General features: G+C 40.2%; 3 protein-coding genes and 1 pseudogene across 4 annotated transcripts; 1 reads left to right on the top strand and 3 right to left on the bottom strand.

The window, feature by feature from the left end:
- Positions 1-610: 610 nt before the first annotated feature.
- LOC104815835 (uncharacterized GPI-anchored protein At1g61900-like) lies at positions 611-4,644 on the top strand. 2 transcript variants are annotated; one of them, XM_010544407.2, is made up of 7 exons: positions 611-826; positions 2,596-3,453; positions 3,549-3,794; positions 3,925-3,942; positions 4,027-4,167; positions 4,242-4,289; positions 4,409-4,644. In XM_010544407.2, the coding sequence occupies exons 1-7, from the start codon at positions 811-813 to the stop codon at positions 4,489-4,491; spliced, it is 1,410 nt and encodes a 469-aa protein (XP_010542709.1). In that variant the 5' UTR covers positions 611-810; the 3' UTR covers positions 4,492-4,644. The 2 variants fall into 2 exon arrangements, with proteins under 2 accessions (XP_010542709.1, XP_010542708.1); XM_010544406.2 differs by lacking the exon at positions 611-826 and adding an exon at positions 2,045-2,174.
- A 120-nt stretch (positions 4,645-4,764) lies between these two features.
- Positions 4,765-6,017, bottom strand: LOC104815834 (histone H1.2-like). Its single transcript, XM_010544405.2, has 2 exons — positions 5,543-6,017; positions 4,765-5,422 (listed from the first exon to the last, which is right to left on the bottom strand). The coding sequence occupies exons 1-2, from the start codon at positions 5,696-5,698 to the stop codon at positions 4,868-4,870; spliced, it is 711 nt and encodes a 236-aa protein (XP_010542707.1). The 5' UTR covers positions 5,699-6,017; the 3' UTR covers positions 4,765-4,867.
- A 1,138-nt stretch (positions 6,018-7,155) lies between these two features.
- On the bottom strand, positions 7,156-8,996 carry LOC104815833 (probable WRKY transcription factor 21). The gene is made up of 3 exons (XM_010544404.1): positions 7,785-8,996; positions 7,571-7,696; positions 7,156-7,480 (listed from the first exon to the last, which is right to left on the bottom strand). Exons 1-3 carry the CDS (start codon positions 8,558-8,560, stop codon positions 7,336-7,338), a joined length of 1,047 nt encoding a protein of 348 aa, XP_010542706.1. The 5' UTR covers positions 8,561-8,996; the 3' UTR covers positions 7,156-7,335.
- Positions 8,997-11,205: 2,209 nt separating this feature from the next.
- Positions 11,206-15,844, bottom strand: LOC104815828 (annotated as a pseudogene).
- Between the last annotated feature and the right edge of the window lie 259 nt (positions 15,845-16,103).

Raw genomic sequence — 16,103 nt, 5'->3', positions numbered from 1 at the left:
TTTGTCATGTAACGTACTGCACCGTGATAAACCCAAAAAAAAAAAACAAGTTATATGAGATATGATTACGCTTCGTCGTTTGATTGCTTGCTGCCAAAGTAACAAACACTGACTCGTTTTCAGCAAATGAGTTATCGAATGCAAAGGAAGGACCTTTTCACCCGCAGATCAAATCCTTCAGATTTCTCTCTGCATTTCAATGGCGCCGCGGAAGATGCAGATCACAAAGTTTCTTGGCGATTTTCCGTTGTTTTTTTTTTCTTCTGAATTTTATTACGATTTGGACCTAAAATAAAATTTATGGTTTTTGTAAGAAAAGCGTTTTCGATTCTATATAAACCCAAAATAAATCTGTTCATGCATAATTATAATTAAATAAAATCCAACCTTTGGTGTTATTTTTTAAGTCACAATAATAACCGAGAAATTGATAAAGTAAAAATAAGAAATAAATATTTCTCAACCAAAAGCAAATAAAAAGTGAACCAAATTTATTAAATCTATATATTGAATAAAAAAAATATTTGGTAAAAAGACAAAAAAAAAATTGACGCAAAAAAAAAAGAGAGAGAGAGAGAAAATCAGGTGGGTTAACTCCTTAAGCGAGGATGGTAAAGTTAAAAACACAGTTCTTTCCCTTTGCTCTACCTTTGTGTGGTTCATCTTAGTGTTGTGTTAATCTCTCCGCGGAATTCACTTCTTCTCCTGGAGGAGAAGCTTATGCTGAATCTGATCATTTCTAGGGTTTCTTCTGGAAGCTTCTCCCTTCGATTCTCCTTGTTGCTTTCCGTCATGATTTGATTTCCGGCGATGCTGAAATCTCCAGGTACTTTCGTCTTCTTCTTCTTCTTCCTCTTCTGGTTGCTCTTCTCCTATTGAGACTTGTAAGGCTAATAATCGGCGAAATTTTTTTTTTTTAATTTTTTGTTGCGATTGATCTCCGTGTGAATACTTTGTCGTCCATTTGAGCTTAGGGAAGTTTTGGAAGATATTAGGCCCAGAAGGATTGGGTACATTTTCTGCTTTGTTTTGGATGGAGTTTATATTTAGCTTTTGCATCTCTTCTTGGATCGGATTAGCAGGGAAGCCTGAGTTTTTCATTTGTATGTTTGATTTTGGGATAAGGGTTCTCTTGGCTGACAAGAGGGAGCATAGAAATTGTTTGGGTCATGTTTGTTCCTTTTTAACTACTGTAGCGAGTTGGGAGAAGTTTCCAGCAAAGGGTTTACCCTTTCTCTTGAATGCAAAAGGCTATGGTCCTTACATTAGTGCAAGAAATGGACAAAGAGAACTGAACGTTTTGTATGTGTTTCTGATCTGGTGGTTTATGTTTCTTAATCTCCATCACAAAAATAGTTGGTCGGGTACTTAAAAGATCCTAATTTTTGCTTGTTTCGTGGTAAAGGCAGTCTGCTGGGCAAATAATCGATGTGATTGGCAGGAAAATAGTGATTAAAGATAATTGCAGTGCATTCGCTGAGCATAGGAGCTTTCTTTTCTGCCTCTACCTCCATTTATATGGCCTTTAGCCTTGAGAAAGCCTGGTTAACAAAGGCAAGACACTAGTTATTTCTGAATTCAAGGCAGTATTAATGTAAGGCCCCAAGGACCTGTTTTAGGATATGAAAATGACGTTGAGGCCAATTGCTATCTTAAGACGCACTGATTGATGGTGTTCAGACTCGTCATTTCTAGAACAACTAGGATTCATCTTTTTAGTGAAGTGCCGATGTGCTAAACTTGCAATGAGATTACTTAGAATTGGCTTTATTCTGTCGGTTTGCTTGGCTCTTGTGTTTTCGGGGGTAGCAAATGGTGAAGAGGGATGAAACTCAGGGATGCAACCGGTTGAACCTTTATCTATTTTGTGCTTCCTCATAGGTAGAACCTTAAAATCATTTCAATGTGTTACTACTCATTGCTTCTAGCTTTCCTGTTCACACTTCCTATTCTTGAACCGTGCTCACTTATTTATGGTTGATTCTCTGTGCACGGTTTCATGAAAGGTTCTGACTCGTGAACTTATTGTTACACTCGAGGTGATGGGGGTGTTATCCAGGGGTTGTAACTGCCACGGCTTTTAGCTCACTACTGTATTTACCTTTCATGAAATTAAATGGTGCCAGAGGGCTAGTTAGCAATGGAATCTTTTGAGACTGTTAGTTGGCTTAAAGGTAAGATTGACATCTGTTGTCTTTCTTCATAAGTTTCAGGTGGAAACTTGTGTGATAGATACGAACCTGGTGAAGTACATGCTTTCCTGTTTTCCATTTTTTCACCCGAAAATCACAAGAAAGATTATGACATTAATTTGGCGTAGTCACCCACAGTTCACTGCTATTATTATTTTGGCTTGATTAAAATGAATTTGTCAGTCATATCTTGACAATGTTTTCCCTAAGCAATGGCAACATTGATTCCAGGTTTTACTTAAAAGGAGAATTCTGGTTGCTTGAGAAATAGGTTTCTTTTTTATCCAAATAATGTGCTTGTGTAATAGGTTTCCTATTTTATAGGAACATGCCCTATAGTCTGGAGTACATACATATATGTATGAATGTATGAGTGCTAATGGGTCGCTTTCATCTCTTTCAGGCAGTCTGGCTCATCGGTTCTTGTTATTTATCATCTGGTTATCAAGCTTCCAGGATGTAGTTGCACCCCATAAACTTCATGAGCCTAGTAACATGTCCTCGACCTCCGAGTTGGCAAATCCACCTGGCACTGGACCAACTGATCCTATACAAGTGTCACCATCTGTCATCCCCCGATATGAATCCCCTGCTGCGCCTTGGACACCATCCATGTACCCTACCTTTCCTAATACATATGAGCCCAATTTAACAGGGAGATGTCCTGCGGACTTTTCAGCAATTTCAAGCATTATGGACAGAACTGCATCTGATTGTTCCCAGCCATTTGCTGCGCTTGTAGGGAATGTGATATGCTGTCCACAGTTTGCTAGTTTACTTCATATTTTCCTGGGGCAACACAATGCCAAATCAGAGAAGTTGGTTCTGCCGGATGCAGTTGCTTCAGATTGTTTTTCAGATGTCATTAGTATCTTGGTCAGCAGAAGGGCAAATATGAGTATACCTTCTCTTTGCTCTGTAACATCATCAAATCTAACTGGAGGTTCTTGTCCAGTTAAAGATGTTAAGACCTTTGAAAAGCTAGTCAATACCAGCAAACTACTGGATGCATGTAGCACTGTTGATCCTCTCAAGGAGTGTTGCAGGCCGGTTTGTCAACCTGCAATAATGGAAGCTGCACTTGAGATTTCGGGAAACCAAATGGTATATGGTGATAGAATTCCCGTAGGGAGGGAGTCAAACAATGTCAACGCAATTAACGATTGCAAGAATGTGGTGTATTCATACATTTCCAGGAAGCTCCCGGCAGACATTGCAAATACTGCATTCCGAATACTGTCTTCATGCAAAGTTAACAGGGGTATTGAACATCAATCTTGTATCTTTGTCTCAGAAGCTTTTGATATATTTCATTGCTTTAGTGGAATAATACTGAGGCTTACACTGTGGTTGTAGCTTGTCCCTTGGAGTTTAATCAGCCAACAGAAGTTATTAACGCTTGCCGGAATGTAGCTGCTCCGAGCCCTTCTTGCTGCAGCTCGTTGAATGCATACATTTCTGGGATACAAAACCAAATGCTAATAACAAACAAGCAGGCCATAGTCTGTGCCACAGTTATCGGCTCCATGTTAAGGAAAGGCGGTGTCATGACAAATATTTATGAGCTTTGTGATGTTGATCTCAAAGATTTTAGTGTCCAAGGTAATTATTTAGTTTCACTTATACTCTCCTTAAATCACTACGAATGAGCTAAATATATTGTCTTTCCATCCACCTCATAGAATTTTTTCTCCTTTCTGTTTCATGGGGTTTCCTATGGGAGGACAAGCAGCATACGGAATGCAACAAGGTTAGCATTGTTGAATTCATCTCACCCCGGACTAATTTTAGTTCACTTTTGGTTGACCGTGTGACGTATTATGTATGTATGTAGGGTGTCTTCTCAGAAGCTATCCTGCAGATTTGATATTTGACAACACAACAGGCTATAGCTTTACATGTGATTTAACAGACAACATAGCCGCTCCATGGCCATCTTCATCCTCGATGTCTTCCTTGTCTCTCTGTGCTCCCGGTAACCTTTTTTACACTCCAGATTCCGATACGATAACGGGTATGTCTTTTTTAATGGGTTGCTTAAATCTGCAGAGATGTCCTTGCCTGCCTTGCCAACTTCTCAGACTCTTAAAAATGATGGTAAGTAACAAGTAATAGTTTCCTTGCCTTGTTTTCTTGCAACATATAATTGTCATGTTTTGGGTTGGTTCATCATCTATTTATAGTGATAGTGGAATGTCCATGCAATTGTTCTTCAGGGTATTGCCATGGTGCAGTGGAAGTGTTGGTTACTGTCTTTTCCATTTTTGTTCTTTGGTGTGTTGGTGTTGTGAGAGTTTGATGATGGTGATGAAGTTTTGTTGTTGTTTTGCGGTGGATGACTCTGATCATCACATACTTGCAGCTTTTTCTTTTTGTATATTATCATAGTACTACTGTCTCATGTATAGCAAACTTCAAAAGATGTCTGGAGCCGTTCAAACCTTTATTTTTATTTTTATTTATTTTAATTTTTTTTGGTGAATGGTGAAGTCCCAGTTTATATAGAGTTAAAAAGAATACACACTCTCGGTGGGAACCCAATTTAACATTTAATTAGAAAACAATAATCATCTGAAACCAACAAAAAAAAATGAGAAGTCCTCTTAGGATCGAATCGTTCAATTGTACAAAGCTTTACAAATTACAACCCTAGAGAAGCCCTCACACTATCCACTTCACTTCTTCGTCCTCCTCGCCGATGCCCTCTTCGCTGGAGACTTCACCGTCTTTGCCGGAGCTTTCTTCTTAGCCCCCGGCTTCTTTCCCGGAGACGCTCTGCTCGATGTCCTCGCCGCCTTTGCTGGTTTTTCCACGGACTTGGGCTTCGACGAAGCAGCCCTCTTCGTCTTAGATCCAGCAGCCACCGCCTTCGATGTGGGTTTAGCACTGGGCTTAGGCTTCTTCGCAGCAGCCGCCTTGGGTTTAGCCGCAGCCGATTTCTTAGACCCCTTAGCTTCCTTCGGCTTGGGTACAACCCCAGCTGTCGTCTTCTTCTTCTTCGCCGGAGAATTTGACGCTGGCGTCGGCGCAGAAGACTTGCCGGAAGGAAGCTTGAAGGATGCTTTGACCATCACCAACCTCCCTGCGGCGACGAGTCTCTTCAGATTGAGCAGCAACAGCTTTTTGAAGGTGGGAGGAAGCTGCTTGTGCTTCTCTTCGATGAACTTCTGAATCGCGTACTGGCTAGATCCAGTTCTCTCCTTCAACGTCACGACAGCATCCTTTATCATCTGCAATCGCGCAACACAGCGAAACAAAATCAAAACCCCGAATCAATAACCCTGATCTCATGATCCAAATAAGCTCGATCCGAAATTCAAAAAAATAAATCAATGAATCAAACACCACACCTCTTCGTACGAAGGATGAGTCGAAGCACTCCGCTTCCTCGCCACCGGCTTCTTCGCTTTAACCTCCTTGGCTTTCTTCCCTTTCCCGGCCTTCGCCGCCGCGTCAGCACCACCGGCATCCACAACCGCCGTCGCGTTGTTCTCTTCCGCCGACATCACTAAGACTGCTTCGAATAAATCTAGGACTTAGGAACCGAATCTTCGACCGCCAAGGCTGAATGCGAGATGTAGGAGGAAAACTGATTCGGGGAGGAAGAAGATGAGAAGCAACGGAAATGTTCGGGCTTAAATAGTCGGACGTGAAGGAGACGGCGCAAAAAAGCTTGATTCTGATTGGTGAAAAGGATAAGTACGCGGATCGATGGCGTGGGATACAGAACCTTGGTACGTAGTGATGATGAGACAAATGGGACGTGGATATATGGATGCCATGCTAGGGCTTGTGTTTGGTTGTGCTTTTAGTCTCAATTCATTTCACTATGACTTTTGATACAATCGATGAAATTTATCCATTTCTTTTGCATTTGTGTAATCATTGAATGAGGTTTCTAATGGCTATCTAATCCTGTAAAACTGAGTTTTCTTTCGAATAAAATATGATTTAGAACCTAAACGTTGTTATAATCTGTTTCGATAGCAACGAGGTATAATGAGTTTTTCGGATAATAAATTTACGAAAATTTTAAACTTTTCGATACATACCAAAGTAGACTATCTAAGGAGTGTAAGAACTAAAATCCGAAGAAATCGGATAACATTTGAATCGAAAAACAGAGGTCTGGATTCGATCAAAGTTGACCATTTCTTATAACTTGTTCATATCTGGTGTATCTATCATGGAAGAGTGTGGATTAGGAAAAAACAAATGATGGTTTTTTTTTGTAATCGAGTATCGTCTACTCCTGACTAATTCCAATGTCGGAAGTCAGGTGGATGATTTGGAATATATGTTGTCTCTCCAAATTTGAAGTTCAAATTTGGGGCGGAATAAATGTTTTGCAATCCATTTCACCGATTGAACTATTTAAGTTTGGATATGATGTGTTGTTTTTATTTACATGTTTTGAAACAATTACATCATTGGATTCATTATAATGATGAAATATATATATATATATATATATACACACACACACCAGGTCGGTCCTTATAGACATGACGAAAAGCATTGAGCATGTATCTGTTCGAATTCCTTCTCCTCTTTGTTATACGTTTTTGGGTTACCATATTTGACATCATTCTCATGATTTTTTTTTATAAAAAAAATTAAAACCAATAATATAATTTTCAAACTTCTTCAAATAATCAGAACTCTTCCACTCTTCTAATCGATTATATAATCATCCATTATAACCATCAACTATATACCTAACATAAATCATCTTACGATATTTTAATAGGATACAGCCGTACGATAATGATAGTAGAGGCCAGGCTCCATCTCTTCGCGCGTAGAAACCTTCCGCCATGGACCGACCCTGGATGTCTATTGTCTACGATATGATCCAACCCTCGTTCAGTTTCGGCTTCGGTTACAGGCTTACAGCCATCAGAGAACCCAGCCGAACGGCCAAGAGCAGAACCGAATCGGGACGAAGCCATATCCAATTCGCTTAGTAAACCATCGAGCTTTTGAAGCAAGAACAAGAAGAAAGATAAAACATCGAATGCTTGAATGATGGAAAGGATAGTTTTGTCGTAATCCGACATTTCATCGCTTTGATTGCAGCAACTAAAACCCATCGAGCCAACTTCAACGAGTTGCAGAGGAAACCTTCGCCTCCACGAGAAGCTTACGTCGTTACAGATTGCGATGACATTTTCGGGTGATTGTGCTCCGCTTCGTAAGTGACCATAAGCATCGACGGATCTTCCAGACACCTCTCTACATGCTTCCTGGCCGGACAACCCCTCATGCTACTGCATTTGTAGTATCCCCTGCAAATACCAACCCCACTGTTACTTCTCAGAAAACCGTCTTCGTTCTTTCGGTAATCTCTCGAAGATTTATGCAGTAAATTTTTCTACCTGGGATGAGGAGAGCCCTTGATCGGTTTCTGACCGTATTTCCTCCAAGAATAATCGTCAGGAGGTATATCTGCAACCTTGTTACTGATTGCAGGCACTCTAATGGATCTCTTAACTCTATGTTTCCTGTCAAGAAAGCGAAAAGCTTTGTCAGTTAGCAGCATGAAATGCACCAAACTTCAGACCAGACACCGCAAAAAAACAAGCGTCTGACCTCTTCTTCGAGCAGTGGCATCGGCTACTGCTACTGCATTTGATGCTTCCTTCCTCTTCCTTCCCGGAACATTTTCTCTTAAGGGGCTGTGGATTCTGATCCGTTGAAGACGGAGCTCCTATCAGATGGAAGGAATTCTTTCCTTCTACGTTAGCCACACTACCGTCTATGCTAAGGGAAGAAACAAATGACCGGGTGGATGACATTGTCGGGGTACAGCTGGAATTATCAAAGCTCAAACTTATCCCACCATTGCACTTCCTAAGCAAGATCTCAGCCTGATGTTTCTGTTGCTGCTGCTGATGAGCATGCAACCGTTCATGTAACTGCTGCTGATGTTGTTGTTGTTTATGAAGCAAGTTGTGATAATTCGCCTGCTGGGTAAGCTGTAGAAGAGGACCTTTCGCATTGGAGCTCAAACCCAAAGACAGGTTTCCTAAACTGAGGGAATCTGAAGGCAGCAGACTCAGTTCATGGAAACCAGACCGGAGAAACTGTGTTTTTTTCTGGGATGGAGGTTCTGTTCTAAGGTGACAAGGATCGAGGAAAATGTTCTGAGACAAATGGGTCTGCACTTTCTTGGCTCTTCTGACCCTAGCATGACCCACACTGCTGCTGAGAAGAGAATCAACTCTTTTAAACCTGAACACAGCTTCCTCAGTTTCAGACACCAAATCCCTGCCATACCCATGATCTTGTTGTGCTCTACAAACGAGACTAATAACTCTATGACAACTCTCTACGGCAGCTTTGTTGGCTTCTTCTATCTCCTCCATGTCTTCTTCACGCCAGTAATCCTAAGCAAATACCTTGAACCCTAATTCCCTCCCAAAAAGCCCAAAACTAAAAATCACCATAAAACCTCCGCCAAATCTATGGCAACCACCATCTCCAAGGCAAAAATGGTAAAAACCCAGATGGTCAAAGTTCCGTTTTTACACAAACCCATTAGTCCATGACCCAAAAGAAGTGTCTTTTCCTAGAAAATTCCTCGAAAATTCTCACCAGAAAGCTCAGGATACAAACGGGTATATCACCACATCGAGGAAATCAAACTGGGAGAGAAACAAAGAGACGAGAAAGAATTAGAGAGAGGTCGAGGGAGGGAGGGTCATAAAGCAAAGGCAAACAGACCTTCATTGGATGCTTAAAGGATGCTACTGAGTTGTCAAACCCAAGATTCCCCCTCAACCATGTTTAAAGAGGCCGAGAAAACGAAAGGTGTGAAAGAGAGGACTTTCTTTCTTTTTTCTATTTTAATCAGCACAGTGAATAATTAATTAATTATCGATTTAGTTATAATAACAGCCGTCTGACATGGGTCCCACAGGAAGACCATTGCAGGCCAAATATATATTTGATATAATTCAAACTCTATCATCATTAGCTTTTCGGACAATACATTGTGACTTTATGAGGTATTTTGAATCAAGGGTTCCAAGACATTCGAACGTCCATCCAAAGATAATGATGCAAATTTGTGAATCTTCTTTGTTCTAATAACAGAACATATCGTATAATCTCAAAGCCGTTTTAATAAGGATTGAATATGTTTTCTTCAAAAAGGCAACATACTTCAAGAAAGGCATTTTCTTTGATATGCACAACATTATCCATAGATTCTTACATCCAATGTAACGTACCAAAGCCGAAAGTACACAACTCTCTAGAACTCAACTCCTCCTCCTGTGTCTTCTGTTAAAAAAAAAAATAAATCCAATAAAACACTAAACAACAACACATCAAAACTCCTCTTGCAATTTTGGAGAAGATTTCTTTTGAATAAAAAAAGAAAGAAGAGTTTTTGGAATAATTTTCTGATTCTCATTCATAGTAACATAGTAACAGAGATACAAAGTATTTATATAGAAAGATCAAATAGTAAAAATAAAATATAAAATACAAAATCAAAAATACTAACAACCTCAACAAACTAATATTCTAACAACCCTAATATTCTTTAATAGTCCCCCGCAAGATGGAGGTGATAAACTTCCATCTTGAACACACCAATTCCATCTTGAAACACACCAATTCCGTCTTGAACACACCAAATCATCATAGCATATTCATCAAGGACCTCCATTGTAAGAAACGAACTTCCACTCATGAAGGAAGCCACCACGGCTAAACAAAGACAATCGTCAGGATCGAAGAGCAAATGACACGATCGGAAAGAAAAGACTATCGGAAGAAAAAGAAGACATGATCAGAACGAAAAAGAAAGACACGACCGGAATGATCATCGATCGGAAATAGAAAAAGAAATGAGAAATCAATCGGTGAAACAATGAATTTCAACCGAGAAATCAGAACGAACCAAATAATTTGGCTCAAATCAGAATCGGAAACTATGCCGACCAGAAAATCATATCAGAATTTATATTTGAAACTGCAACGAACATAGAACTCTGCAACAGAGCCATGTCAATGACAAGAAGATCATGGAAAAGAAAACTAGATGTATTTAAAAAAGAAGAAAATCAGATGCACACACGAACTAATCAGCAACTAAACCGGAGGAATACACATCGAAAGAGAAATCGATAAAGCATCCCAAATCCAGAAGCTACTTGTTTCGCGTTACTGCATCGAAGAGACAAACCAGATCGAAGCTGGTCAAAGTTGACGCGAGGAGAAGGAATGCTTGAGAAGAAAATCACTCGGATCTAAAAACGATTATGAGAAACTGAAGAGAAGAGCGGCAGTAGAATAACATTTCATGTTCCAACATCTAGATCCGAAAACTAAGGCCAAAACGGGTGCAGCACTGTCGTATATGACGGACGACGAGACGACATCGCGGTGGTGGTGGTTTCTGAATCTGCGGCAATGGAAGCGGAGGCAGAGGAAGCATAGAAGAGACGAACATCGTAGGAACTCTGACGATTGGTGGTGAAGGAGGCGAAGACAACGGTAGGGGCGAGGAACTTGAACGACGGGAGCTTCATAACTATACCTTCCATGGAGGAGAAGACGATGGTAAGGAGCGTCTCAAAAAAAAAAAATAGAGAAAATATGCCTCAGGAGTGAGATGAAGGAGGAGGAATTTTATCAAACTGTTGGTGAGCAATATCACCATCGTCGTCATCATCCTCTTCTCCATCTTGTTCCATTTTGAAATTTCAAAAACAAGAGAAAGAAATTCAAATTAGAAAACAAATAAAAAAAAAAAGAAGAGATCTCACAGGCCTGATACCATTTTGAATAAAAAAAGAAAGAAGAGTTTTTGGAATAATTTTCTGATTCTCATTCATAGTAACATAGTAACAGAGATACAAAGTATTTATATAGAAAGATCAAATAGTAAAAATAAAATATAAAATACAAAATCAAAAATACTAACAACCTCAACAAACTAATATTCTAACAACCCTAATATTCTTTAATAATTTCTTCAAGATTATTATTGTTATTTATCATTACTCTTGTTCCTGAAGCAAAGCAGCAAAAGGAGTTTCTGAAGGAGAAAGAGGGTTTGATCTTTCCTTTTTTTTTTTTCACTTGCTCGATGATTCGGGGAGGCGCTTCCGAGCATAGACGAGCACCATGACAAAATCCTTAGCCGAGGAAACTATCGATGCAGAAGAAACCCGCCGGTGTTTCGACCAGCCTGTGCAGCTGCAACGTCGGGATCACTGGTTCTCCCATACATTTTATTTCAACCTTCCAAAAGCCGGCAAACTATTAACCTGTGCTTTGATTAACTCGCAAACCCGACATTTTCCATAAGAACCCTTCAAAATAATCGAATATCTCCAAAAGAAGCACAAGATGCAAAACTAAAGATAGCCCTTTTAGGTTCAACCAACGTGTAAGGCCATAGCTGAGATGAGCTATATGCAATATATATACATTGTATAAAACATGAAAGACCTCCAAATCTAATGTTTTATATAAAAGCGATATGACCTAGAATAGGGAAAATCACAACTGCATGGAAAGGTACTCACCTCAGTTTCACTCTCGAGATCAAGCTTCCTCACGAGATACTTTTGGATGAACGAAACAGGAATATTTCCATCCCTACCACAAATCGAAACAGCATATTATCTCTCATAAAATCAGAATTCTTCTGAATAGTGAATTGATCGCTTTCCAACTCCCAATCCAGAGTACGGGGTACGATGCAGCAACAACGGAAGGTTATCGTGAAAATGTAAACAAAAAAAAAGCTTCAATGAAAGCTCGGAATACTTGAACTGCAATTGGATTATATTACGATGCATGCATGCAAGGCTTTGCAACGTGCGACTCTTTGTTTAATCCCTTCAAGAAAATGTCGGCGCGACTTGAAAGAAAGAGTTGACCCTAAGACTCGGTAGCATTCTTTTATCGAGCAAGTAAACATGGCAATCAAGAACGGGGGAAGTAAAACGGAGACAAGAACACTTACTTTATTCTCAAGTAGGTTACCGGAATTTGAGGTAAGGATTCTTCTCCTTCCCTGAAAACATCGTGACAATGTCAACAGACCGAGAAAAAAGAAGCGAAAAGAGAAAGAGAAGGCAAATCTTGAATACCCGAAATTTTCAAATGTAGAGCAAGAGTCTTACTGATCATTGGATGCCACGAGTGAGAACCAGACAGGACGATTTCTCTTCTCCCGCTTTGCACTCGGAGCATCATCTGGTTGGGGCAGAATTCTCGAATCACCAAAAGAGGCAGACCTTTTCCGGCGAGTCCTACGCAGTCTTTTAGGAGTGGCAGTTTGGGATGTTGTAGGATTACCATTGTTATTCTTCTCATCCGCAACTTTGTATTTTCTTTCATGATCCTTGATTTTATTTTTGTCCGCTTGACCTTCATTGTCTGGTGCATTTGCCTGTTCAGATTTAGTGTCTGAACCTTGAGAAGCAGAAGGCTTGAAGGGTTTTGTCTTGTTAGCCACTTCGAGGAGAAAATTTAAAGGTTTCCAAAGATCCAATTTGGAATCTCAGGGTTCATCAACATCCTCAGTATCTTTATTATGGTTAGGATCTTCATACGAAGACTGCAAGAAGAGAATGTAAGTGCAATGGTAGTTAATAGGCCTATCTATGGACTGTAATGTGTAAAAGATGACTAAAAACTGTACTGTTCTCAAGCTGGTAAGCTACACAGTAATTTCAAAGAATATGCTTTAGCCTTATAGAGGCCTAAACAGAAGGGTTGAGATTGGAATATCTGTCACCCAGAAATGATATTAACCTTCCCATTGGAAGTTGTGCAAAATGTTTATATATATATATATATATATATACACACACACACACATATAATGTGTACCAGAAATGAAGAAACACCTGAATGAAACTCTCCAAAAGAAACGGTAGCAATTGCAAAAAAAGAGAAAGCTACACACATAGAGTACTCACCTTCTTTACCTGCCTTTTGTTCTCAGTAAATTTTTCAGGGTTTGAGGCGAGCTCGTGCTCTCTGGATTGTCAACCCCATAATCTTCTTCTTCCTTCTTCACAGCCCCCTCACTACCACGTAAATCTTTTCTTGAGGCAGCTTTTGTTCTTCCTCCATGGGCTAAAACTCTAGGTGTGCTTACAACCAATGATGAGATAGAACTCTCTTTCCTCCTCGCAGGTAATGTAATGGAGGAGGACACACCTTCAGGCGCTCTAACTTTTCTTGGTTTTCGGGGAAATATTTTGGCCCTCAAATCTTGCAGACTGTAGTCAGGCCTAAAACAAGAAAGCCATCATGCATGTATAACTAGTTAAGGAAAAGAGGGTTAACAAAGAGATCTCTTTCTGGTTCCAGTTGAGAGACTTGCATATGGCATTCCAAATGATAAAAATGATTGGCATTAATGGAAACATCCAGCTTTATTACCAAATTATCATGTTACAGAGATAATAAGACAAAATCACGGAACTATTCGTAGGGAAAAAAATGAGGAGAAGATGAAGGTACCTCAATTTCTCCAATGGGGCACCACCGAGGTCTATATAGCATACTGGACAACACTCTATCTCATCCTCTGCGATTCTCTCACAAATGCACTTCCTACAAACTGCATAAGAAAGTCGTGTGACAACTTATTGCATTTCACCAGAAAAAAAAAAAAACTATCAGATAGAACACAGCGACTTCATATCAAATGCAACCAGATGTCACCATTTTCTAAGACCTCACATCTCACATCACATGATACCAAAAACTGTGAGTTTTCATGATATTCGACGTGATTTAGGATGAAATATATAGTGCGTCCAAATCTATTCAAGATCACATAATATTTTATTTTTGGTTCTTCAACAGAGGATCAATTAGAAGCATGTTTCACATCCTTAATTAAGTTGCATATTTTGTTGAAGTTCAAACCAATTTCACCACCTGACACCTGGTTGCACCTCTGACTTCTGCCGCCAATCCATTCAGCAAGACTAATAAATATGGGTCCCTACCCTACTGCATTAAGCAATTTCATTTCTCGGAGCAAACTATACAGAGTTGCTTCCGAGACCGCAGAAAGCAACGTTCATTTCTCCGAGCAGTGCTCTGTTGTTTCTGGCATGCCAAAAGGCTGTAGCTTTTACAACGGAGCTTCATTTGGCATTTACAATGTTTGAGGGGAAGTCCACAGCTTTGCAATTGACACAGCATGACCATTTACCATCTCGGATCAAAAGGATCAACCAATTACCTTAAATCTGTAAATCAATTTGATCTCCACAGTGCAGAAATGAAGCAATTCAGGTAAATGTTTTGGAGCAACAGTAATCAAAAGTGGTTTCTAGCATACATTTATGACGTCTGAATCAGTAGATTGACTGCGCATCCAAGAAAGGAAAATATATTAAAATTCGAACAAAATATAAACAAAAATGGTTAATTGTTCAACATGGCAGAAGATTCACTTATAATCTGGCCATCACGTAGGCAGAAACTGAAGCCAAAAGCAAGAACTATCCCTAATTTCATCTACAGTAATATAACCAGGAGATAAAGAGTTCATACTTAGGTGTCAAATACACAATGTAGCTGTAACATGGAAGAAGCCGAACCCAGAAGTGAGGAGGAAACTAAAACTGTCTGAACCCATCCAACAAGACGCAACAATATTGCCATGTTAACAGAACCTGAGAACAGATTTTGTCCAATGACCAGACAACTTAAAAGCAAACATATCCAACAGCGAGATTTGACCGCACGCCGTCTCTAAACAGATGAAGAACAACTCATATAGAACTACATGGCAGAAGAGTACACAAATTGTGGTCAATGATCATTCTTGTTAACAAAATCAAACGAGTGATTCATCCACGGGGCTATTAATGTCAATAGTTCGATCCATGCGGACGAGAAGGTACACAATATCAACTGAAAGCAAGAGTTTTAACACCCATAATCATCACAAATTCGGAAAGAAGAGCAAACTTACCAGATTATGTATGAGCCGAAATGGAACAAACCCAGATAACCAGACGATTAGAGATACGGAAAAGGCGACAATTTCAGAAGAATTTATGCAAAGATGAGAAGAAGGGAAGAGAGGAACTCACATGAGTGGAGGCACTCGGAGATGGTGGTGGCGTCACGGAGGAGATTCTTGCAGAGAGGGCAGTTCATGCATGCCGCCACCGACTCCCTCCTCACCGCCGCCACCTGAGTCGCCATGTCTCTGTCTCTATCCCTTTCCCCTTTTCTCTCTCTACACGAAAGTTCGTGGCTCTTACACACACGTACAGACCTCAAACTGCATGTGGACGAAGGCGAAAACCTCGAAACGCACCATATTTACGTCCATCTCCTCTCTCTCTCTCTCTGTGTGTTTCGGACCGTCTACATTCAAATCCAAATCGGATTAAAGCCTAAGACGAGATTAACCGAGATAGACTGAGAAGAAAAAGTAGAAGAAGAAAGAATCTCATTCAGACCCAGTAGATTGACTGAAAAGAGCGAAGAAGCCTGGTGATCTGAGGAGGAGAAGAAGATCGGGGAGTGCCAGTGGTGGTAAGACGAGAAAAAGAAAATGACGTAGGATTCGGACAATAAGACCCGGGATGTATTGACTATTGATTGAACAAAGAAGCGACCAGAATCCATGGAGAGAGAGAGAGAGAGAGAGAGAGAGAGAGAGACAACTCAGTCAAGGGTTAGGCTCTCGTCGAGAGGAGAATGGGCCTTCAAGGGTTAGGCTCTCGTCGAGAAGAGAATGGGCCTTTAGAGTTTCTTCTTGTAAATGGGCTTGAAACTTGTAAATGGCCTTTAATGTTTTCAGCGGTCGAAATGTGGGAACACATATCTGAATGTTAAACCTGCCCGCACTAGATCCTCATCACCCCTGGTCTCACAACTCCACATCTATAGGCGCAAACCCCC

Source organism: Tarenaya hassleriana, unplaced genomic scaffold, assembly GCF_000463585.1.
Source record: "Tarenaya hassleriana unplaced genomic scaffold, ASM46358v1 Cleome24, whole genome shotgun sequence".
Taxonomy (NCBI): Eukaryota; Viridiplantae; Streptophyta; class Magnoliopsida; order Brassicales; family Cleomaceae; genus Tarenaya; species Tarenaya hassleriana.
The sequence above is the reverse complement of the archived record's forward strand: the minus strand, read 5'-3'. Positions and strand labels throughout refer to the sequence as shown.